The following is a 9036-nucleotide window of genomic DNA, read 5'->3' as shown; positions in this document are numbered from 1 at the left end:
ACCACGGACAAATAATGTGCTTGGTAAGTAAAGTAAAATGTAGATAAATCATGAATTCAAATGTAATCCCAAGCCGGCGTTTTGTGGAATGATCCCCGCTATTCACTTAAATGCAGACACAGTGTTCTTTTTACTGTGATATCAGAAAGTGTAGAAATGGAGATTAGAGGGTTATCCTTTTCATCCCTTCATTCTATTTGAAGTCTTAAAATTATGAAGGTACACATTTAGAAAGCCCCACAACTCTGCATGTCCAACTCTGAAATGAAACCAGCTGATTTTTATGGGCAGCCTTCACTTCTGTTGCCAGAAGCAGAAATGAAAAGATAAAATACCACTCAAAGCAGCCAAATAGGTCGGTTTTAATCATGGGCTAACTGAACATACTGTAGCCCTTCTGGTTATGATAAAAGCAGTAATCCTTAGAGCAGTGATAGCTCCTGGACTCCATCCTTTACTTTTCCCTGATCCAAATTTGGGGAAGAGTGGCAGCCCTTTGTGCCTTTGGGAGTGTGCCATTTCATTCTTTACCTCATTTTCCATAGACATGGCTTCTTTCCTATGGCAGGCTTCTTCCATTTCTGGTTCTGGAATAAAGATTCCGTGGCCCTAGAACTGGTCAGTGGGGCAAAATGGTAAATCAAATCTATCAAACTCTGTAAAATGGGGACATAGGCACGATGCCATACCCTCCACATGATACGATTACATCTCCATCATCCCAGCTCTTCTCCCATACAGAGCCAGCCTGGTGTACCAGTTTGAGAGTTAAACTGACAATTGTGGACCTCCCATTTAGACTTCCAGAAGCCCCAGGCAGTTTGACCAGGGATTCTGGGAATTAGCATACAAAACACATGGAAGACGAGAATTTGGTAAATCTTGGACCAAGACAGTAGGGGTACAGCTAGAACTAGTGGAGTTTGACATGGATTTTTAACCAACATGGCCCAATACTCTGGAATAACGAAAACTAGGGTTTGGCATTAAAGGCCTGGTGCCTCCCAAAGGCATAAAGAGTTATCACACTCTTCCCCAAATTTGGATCAGGGGAAAGTGATGGATGGAGCCCAGAACTTATTACTGCTCTAAGGATTACTCTATCATAAGCTTATAAAGAGGTGCTCATCTCCATTTCTAAGCCGAAGAGCCGGCGTTGTCCGTAGACACCTCCAAGGTCATGTGGCCAGCATGACTGCATGGAGCACCGTTACCTTCCCGCCGGAGTGGTACCTATTGATCTACTCACATTGGCATGCTTTCGAACTGCTAGGTTGGCAGAAGCTGGAGCAACAGCGGGCGCTCACTCCGCTCCCAGGATTTGAACCTGGGACCTTTCAGTCTGCAAGTTCAGCAGCTCAACGCTTTAACACACTTCGCCACCGGGGCTCTCGGAGTAGATTATCTGCCTTGATATTCTGGATTATATGGCTGTGTGAAAGGGCCCCGAGTCCATACTGCCATATATCCTAGTTCAAAGCAGTTCAAATGTGGGATTTTATTCAGCTATGGGTCCTTCCACACAGCCCTATATCCCAGAATATCAAGGCAGAAAATCCCACTGTATCTGCTTTGAACTGAGATATCTGAATCCACACTCAGATAATGTGGGATTTTCTGCCTCGATATTCTGAGATATAGGACTGTGTGGAAATGCGCCCAGTTCAAAGCAGATATTGTGGGATTTTCTGCTTTGATATTCTGGGTTATATGGCTGTGTGGAAGGGGCCTGAAGGAAAAAATAACACCGCGTTTCTGTAGCAGGGCTGGTTTCCCACATCCTTCCGCTGTTTGGCGCATGCGTTCCAGCTGTAAAACTCGGCTCTTTTTCGGTGCCGTAACGTTGTGCTTTTCGACGCAGGCGCACCTCGTTCCGCCTCACTCTTCGGCGGGGGCGGGGCCACGCGCCCCGTAGCCATGAGGCTCACAGGCTCCCGGCTCGCGGGATTCTTGCTACTGCTCCTGAGAGGCTGCCGACGCGCGCGGCGCCGAGGAGGAGAAATAGGAGGATTCCGTGGGGTCCCAAAGCGAGCCCTCTCCCTGGAAGATGGCGAGGGCAGCAGCAGTACCGGGGAGGTGTCCGAAGCCCTTCTGTCCCTGTGTCGGAGGAGGCACTTCCTCCGGGACCAGGACCAGGGGCCCACCACCTGGGGTTCTTACCTGAGGGGAAACCACCGCGGCTTCGGGCCCCTCGGGGTGGCTCTGAGGCAGAACCTGGCGGCGCAGTGGTGGGGCTCGGAAGCCGCCTCCAGGGAGCGCGTGCTAGGCCTCGGCGCCAGGGCCTCGCGCCCTCCAAGTGTCGCCGCTTCGCCGGGGACTCCAAGCCAGGCCCTCCGAGCGGTGGCCCCCGCAGCCCTTCGCCAGGCCGCGGAGGGAGGCCCCGCCCTCCAGAAGACGCTGGCCGCCTCGGACACTCTGCGCGAGGACCTCCTCCACGGTGGGGCTCCTTTCCCTCAGCAAGAAGCACACACTCTTGTTCCCTCGGGTGTTTTGGACTTCATTTCCCAGAAGCCTCCACTGCCTTGGCCAATGGCCTCCTGCTTTGAAGCGAATTATGTATGTGGTAGTGTAGGAGGAACCCTAAAGTCTTCTTTAGTTTTAAGTAAAATTGCACTTCTGACCTCAACAACCTTTTTTTGACCAGGGATCAAAACGATCTTAACAGATTAGAGAGATGTGCCGAAACTAACAAAATGAATGTGTTGTTGAAGGCTTTCATGCCCAGAATCACAGGGTTGTTGTGAGTTTTCCGGGCTGTATGGCCATGTTCCAGAAGCATTCTCGCCTGACGTTTCACCCACATCTATGGCAGGCATCCTCAGAGGTTGTGAGGTATGCCTACCATAGATGTGGGCGTCAGGAGAGAATACAGCCTGGAAAACTCACAACAACCCTGTAACAAAATGAAGTTCAACAGGGGAAAATGCAAGATACTCCACTTTGGCAGAAAAAATGAAATGCAAAGATACAGAATGGGGGACGATGCCTGGCTTGACAGCAGTATGTGTGAAAAGGATCTTGGGAGGCCTTGTGGACAACAAGTTAAACATGAGTCAACAATGTCATACGGTGGCTAAAAAAATCCAATGGGATTTTGGCCTGTATAAATAGTATAGTGTCTAGGTCCAGGGAAGTCATGCTCCCCCTCTATTCTGCCTTGGTCAGACCACACTTGGAATACTGTGTCCAATTCTGGGCACCACAATTGAAGGGAGATTTTAACAAGCTGGAATGTGTCCAAAGGAGGGCGATTAAAATGATAGTGGGTCTGGAAAACAAGCCCTATGAGGAGCGGCTTAAAGTGCTGGGCATGTTTAGCCTGCAGAAGAGAAGGCTGAGAGGAGACATGAGGGCCGTGTATAAATATATGAGGGGAAGTCATACAGAGGAGGAAGCAAGCTTGTTTTCTGCTGCCCTGGAGACTAAGATACGGGACAATGGCTTTAAACTACAGGAATGGAGATTCCACCTGAACATCAGGAAGAATGAGAGCCATTAAGCAGTGGAACTCTGTAGTGGAGTGTGGTAGAGACTCCTTCTGAGGCTTTTAAGCAGAGGCTGGATGGCCATCTGCCGGGGGTGCTTTGAATGTGATTTCCTGCATCTTGGCAGGGGGTTGGACTGGATGGCCCACGAGGTCTCTTCCAACTCGAGGATTCTATGATTCTATGACCACTTTGGCCAGGGACTGCTTGACCAGGGACCACTCTCCAACATTAGTTCCAAAAAGGTTATGAATCAGTTTTTGGTCAACTTTAGATTTGGTTTGGTTATCTGGGGTGCTGATTCAGAAAATTGCATTGGGTAGACCACATCAGTGCTAGTTTCTGATACAGAACATATGCCATCCAGTAGTCACCATCTGCTTGCCTATAGAACACCGTATTTCATAAAATAGAACTGATGTGGTCTATCCAATGCAATGGTCAGCTCTGTGGAAAGGAGTGGAAATAAAATAAAGAGGAAGGAGGTTCGCAGACTGGAGCGGACCACAGGTTGGGACCCACTGTTCTAGACGCTTGTTTACATATGTGGATAAATTGCTGAGCTGCTGAACTTGCTGACTGAAAGGTTCGCTGGTTCAAATCCGAGGAGCGGGATTACCCACAGCTTCTGTCAACCTAGTAGATTGAAACCATTCACATGTGAGTAGATCAATAGGTACCGCTTTGGAGGGAAGGTAATAGTGCATAACATTGGAGGTGTCTATGGACAATGCCTGCTCTGGCTTAGAAATGGAGATGAGAACCAACCCCCAGAGTCGGACATGACTAGACTTAATGTCAAGGGGAAACCTTTACCAATTTGGGTATGTGTGTTCTGCTAGGCTTCCAAGGAATACGAACTGTTAATTGACATCTTAGGATAGTCAATATAAGTGTACTTTTTCTTCAGTTGAAGCTTGTGGCTACGGTTTCTGGGATGGCTAATATGTGTGAATTATGGATTGAATGGCTATTTCTGTATTTCAGAACTTGAATTGTGACAGATGTACACGTTATTTGATGTTTTGTTAACATTCTTTGAAAATGTAGATACAACAGATCTTGAAAAATCTAGAAGTAACATATACGGGCAATCCCCAAATGACAAACATCCGACTTACAAATAACTCGTAGTTAAAAATGGGGATGAGACAACAGGAAGTGAGAGAAATCTATCCCTAGGAAGGGAAATTCACTCCTGAAAGAGTTATTATCATGGGGAAAAGTGGTTCTAATGAAGCTTTCTCGCCAATCCTTGTTTCCACAACAACATTTTCAAAATCCAATTCTCACAGGAACAGAAAGGAAGGTGAAATATTCTGAACAGGGGCAAGGGCAACAAAACAAACACCACAGGGTGTTAACCCTCCCTGTGACAACCAAAGCTTATGTACACACACACAATTTGGCTGTAGTTACAATTTCAAAATGTACCTGTTTCGACTTACAAATAATTTTAGTTTAAGAACAGACTCACAGAACCAATCTTGTCTGGATTTTGGGGACTGCCTTTAATGGTACTTGGGACTTTATACTCTGTACAAACACATAGTTATATGGAAAATGCCAAGTATGTAGTTATTTCAGTCCCCACTGTAGCTGCTAAGCTTTACACTTAAAACTGCCTGTATCCTGGATTGTTTTTTCAGTCTTGTGTTTAATACTTTCTATACTTATTCTGTTTAATATTTTCTAGGTGTCCTAGAACATTATGTCGAATGCTTGGAATTGGTAAACAAGAGACTGCCTTTTGGGGCTGCGCAAATAGGAACGTGTTTCCATGCAGTAGCAACAAATGAAAAAGAGAATAATGTGAGGTACAATGTTATAGATTCCTACACCTTTTTTCATAAAGTATTAAATAGCTGAAAAAATAACAAAATAAAATGATTTGGTAGAAAAATAATACCTTGAGCTTGTGTTTTAAATCATAATTTGCTAGTCATTTGCTTTTTTTGTTTTGTAAAGAACAGGTGAAAGGATGATGTCCATCCTGGTGTGGTACAGCTCTGGCAGAACTGCTGGACAGTGGCTTGACTACTGGTTACGGCAGCGCCTTCAATGGTGGAGAAAGGTATTGACTTTGGTTATTGTACCTTCATTCCAAGTTGTGTTTTGCTTTAGGAAGGTTGGATGGCAATGCAAAAACACTTTAAAATAAAAAATGTTCTCATTCTGAAATCTGTTTTTAAAAATGCAATGGTAGTTTGATTAGCAGCCATTTAGTTAACAGAAGAGAAATACAAGCAACAACATCTTTAATCTAGAATTGCAAATGAATTATCACCCATTAGCAAGTAAAAATGACTTTCAGGTAACTGCACTTCCATGAGCATAGTTGGTCACAGGAAGGTTATTCTTTCAAAGCAGTACAGAAGATGCAGCCACAATTAGTAAATGTTTTTGGAACAGTTATGTGACATAGAAGGCTTTCATGGCCGGGATCACAGGGTTGTTGTATGTCTTTCGGGCTGTGTGGCCATGTTCCAGAAGTATTCTCTCCTGACGTTTCGCCCACATCTATGGCAGGCATCCTCAGAGCTTGTGAGGTATGGATAAACTAAGTAAGGAAAGGAAAGAATATATATCTGTGTAGAGTCCAGGGTGTGGCAAGAGTCCTTTGTCACTGGGAACCAAAACTCTGAGGGCTTGACTGAACAAAGGATGCCCCCAGGCAAGAGACAAAACATTTCTAATGCTAATTAGGGTGATTAACTGAAACATTAATGCTGGCTCCCAGTGACAAAGGACTCTTACCACACCCTGGACTCTACATAGATGTATATTCTTTCCTTACTTAGTTTATCCATACCTCACAACCTCTGAGGATGCCTGCCATAGATGTGGGCGAAACATCAGGAGAGAATACTTCTGGAACATGGCCACACAGCCTGAAAGACATACAACAACCCAGTTATGTGACAATTTGCAAAATCTTAACATAAATGTGATATCATCCTCCCATTTGCTTTCCCCAGCATTTGGTTTTAGAGACAGTTTAATAGCCATGAAAAGCATGATTTGCCATTATTTGTTTTAATCTTATAAAGCTTCTCAGTTGTTAGATCTTATGGTGCAGAAAGCCATAGTTTGATTGTACACAATGGGAGAAATTATAGCAAGGTGAACTTTTAGAGTATCTTAACCTGAAGTATTTTTTGATCTCATTATGAATTTTGATGCATTCCAAAGCATAAAAATGCCCCATGCCCACAAAAATGTGTGAATAGGGAATCAAAAATATTCCATACTACTGACATATCCAAAGTTAGAAGGCACATGTGGTAATAAAAATGTTTCTGTATCTCTCAGCCTTCCTTTTTTAGAAAAAGTAATGTAATCAATTTCGTTGACTTTGATGTACTGCTATTTTTTCGTTTTTAAAAAAGAAACCTCTAGTTGCCAGTGTCTGAAACTAGGGGTGCTGTAACTTGCAGAGTTGTAAGCAGTGCTATGCTACCTAGCAGTTCTTGTTCTTTGATAATTCTGCAACAAAACGCCCCTTTGGGGAACTAAAATTCCCCATCTGCACAGAGAAGAATTAATGTTATCTCTAGTTGGGCCTCGAGGTGCAGCCTACACTCAGGCATGTCTTTTTCTGTTTGTGCTTCTCTTGGTGAATGAGTATGCATTGCCTTCTCAGAGTGTAAAGACAAGCTTTTATCATTTGTGTAGATCAGTGTTTCTGAAACTGTGGTCTTCCAGGTATTTGGGACTTCAGCTCACAGAGTCCCTAATTGTTGGCCAAGCCAGCTGAGCTTTCTGGGAGATGAAGTCCAAATCACCTGAAGGACTAGAATTTAGGAATCACTAGTGTAAATATTAAATCTTAATCTGCATATTTGTGATCTGGCCAGTTTAGTTCTGTATTTTCAATATCACTTCTGTCATTTTTTTCTTAGTTTGCAATATGTCCCTCCAATTTCAGCAGTAGTCATCATCATGATGAAGAAGGAAGGAGAGGAAGCAATCTGTATTACAGCTTTCCATGGGGAAAGGAACTGATAGAAACTCTGCGGAGCTTAGGAGATAATGAGCTGTTAAAAATGTATCCAGGAAAAGGATCACAACTGCATGTGAGTTTTTGTGAATTTACTTAACTAATATAGATAGGAATCTGCTTTATCCTAAATAATGCAGATATCAAGATATCAGGCCATCTTGATACTGTCTGACAGCAGTGGAGTTTTTTAGGCCTGCAGTTAGGATTCTTTCCTGCCCTATCTGGAGATCTCAGCTATACATTTATTCATTTATTCACTGTATTTCTACCCCGCTCTTATCTCACCCCGGAGGGGCTTCCAGTTTTGGCAGTTATTCAACGCCACATTGAAACATGAAAGCATACAAATGCACAACACATTAAACTTTAAAATAAAAATAAATACAATTAAAAACTGTTAAAAACATAGCACCTAATCCTGCAATCATCATCCAAGCTGCATCGTTTATATCGACTGCGTGGATGTATATTGCACTGTGGTTGTGCTACAGCCCAAACACTTAGTTCCACAGCCCAGAACTAACCACCTAAGCCCTGCTTAGGATCTGAAGTCAGACTAAATGCTGAGAATTATGGTGTTTGTCAAGTGAACTCTGCTTTGCATCCAAGTTTGCTTCCCTTCTCACTTCAGCATAGACCTGAAGGATCTGTTGCGTAACTTGCTTCACGTAGACCTCATTAAATACTTTGGCAACTTCAAAAATGGAGGCAGTGACATCTACTAACAGAAGGTGAGCAGTAGTGTCAAACAACAGGCCTCATTGCAGTACCTTGCAGGCATCCTCCCATACCAGAGAATTAATGTAACTGCCTCATATTGCATACAGATGGAGGGAGACTTTCCTGTTTGAGAATGAATAAAACAAGACAATTTCTAAAGTAGAAGTATAAATAATAGTTGAATTATTTACCAGGGATCATTTTCATGTTGTTACTTTGTTTGATGGGCAGTAAGTTGAGAGGGGCACTTCTCAGTCCCCCATCTCTGTTCTTTGAATGCTCTAGCTTTTCTAGAAACACTTGTTAAGTATTTAATCTTCTGTGAACAATTCAAATTGAGTCAGCATGTCCAGTTGTCCAAACTTATGGCCACCCTAAGATGAACCTCTCATGGGGTTTTCTTACAAAGATTTGTTCAGAAGTGGTTTGTTTTTACCTTCATCTGAGGCCAAGATTGTGTAACTTGCTCAAGGTTACCCTTTGGTTTTCATGGCTCTTTGGTATGTCCAGGACCTGGAAGCAAGCAGTTTCTTTCCTGTTGAAAGCAACCTGAATTTCCCTGGCTTGTGATAAGTTTCTGGATGCACATTTGATCTCTTTCCACCAGGGTCGAGATGGGAGGAAGAGTATGGTCCCCCATATCCTGTCTGTGAGTGGCAATTTGGACAGTGGAGTGTTAGCCTATCTTTTTGATGGCTTCCAGTTGGGTGAAAATGCTGTGACCCGAAAGAAAACGCAGCAGAGAAAGGTGATCATCTTCCATTAAATTAATATCTGTCAGGAGTGGATGAGAAATTGAAGGATGATATATGAGTGTAGTCTAACTAT

The 9036-nt window shown here is 43.5% G+C and overlaps 1 protein-coding gene across 2 annotated transcripts in view; it reads left to right on the top strand.

Annotated features, from left to right (window-relative positions):
• The first annotated feature begins 1867 nt into the window (after nucleotides 1-1867).
• The window catches only part of polg2 (DNA polymerase gamma 2, accessory subunit), a 10081-nt gene continuing 2912 nt past the window's right edge, over nucleotides 1868-9036 (top strand). Inside the window, exons 1-5 of one of the 2 annotated variants that reach the window (XM_008116389.3) lie at nucleotides 1868-2437; nucleotides 5182-5302; nucleotides 5454-5559; nucleotides 7388-7561; nucleotides 8816-8956. In XM_008116389.3, the coding sequence (XP_008114596.1) occupies nucleotides 1918-2437; nucleotides 5182-5302; nucleotides 5454-5559; nucleotides 7388-7561; nucleotides 8816-8956 (1062 nt within the window). In that variant the 5' untranslated portion in view covers nucleotides 1868-1917. The remainder of the gene's footprint in view (nucleotides 2438-5181; nucleotides 5303-5453; nucleotides 5560-7387; nucleotides 7562-8815; nucleotides 8957-9036) is intronic. The other variant, XM_003224433.4, reaches the window with a different exon arrangement.

This window comes from Anolis carolinensis, chromosome 2 (assembly GCF_035594765.1).
Source record: "Anolis carolinensis isolate JA03-04 chromosome 2, rAnoCar3.1.pri, whole genome shotgun sequence".
Lineage (NCBI taxonomy): Eukaryota > Metazoa > Chordata > Lepidosauria > Squamata > Dactyloidae > Anolis > Anolis carolinensis.
Note: the sequence above shows the minus strand (reverse complement) of the source record. Positions and strands in the feature narration are given on the sequence as shown.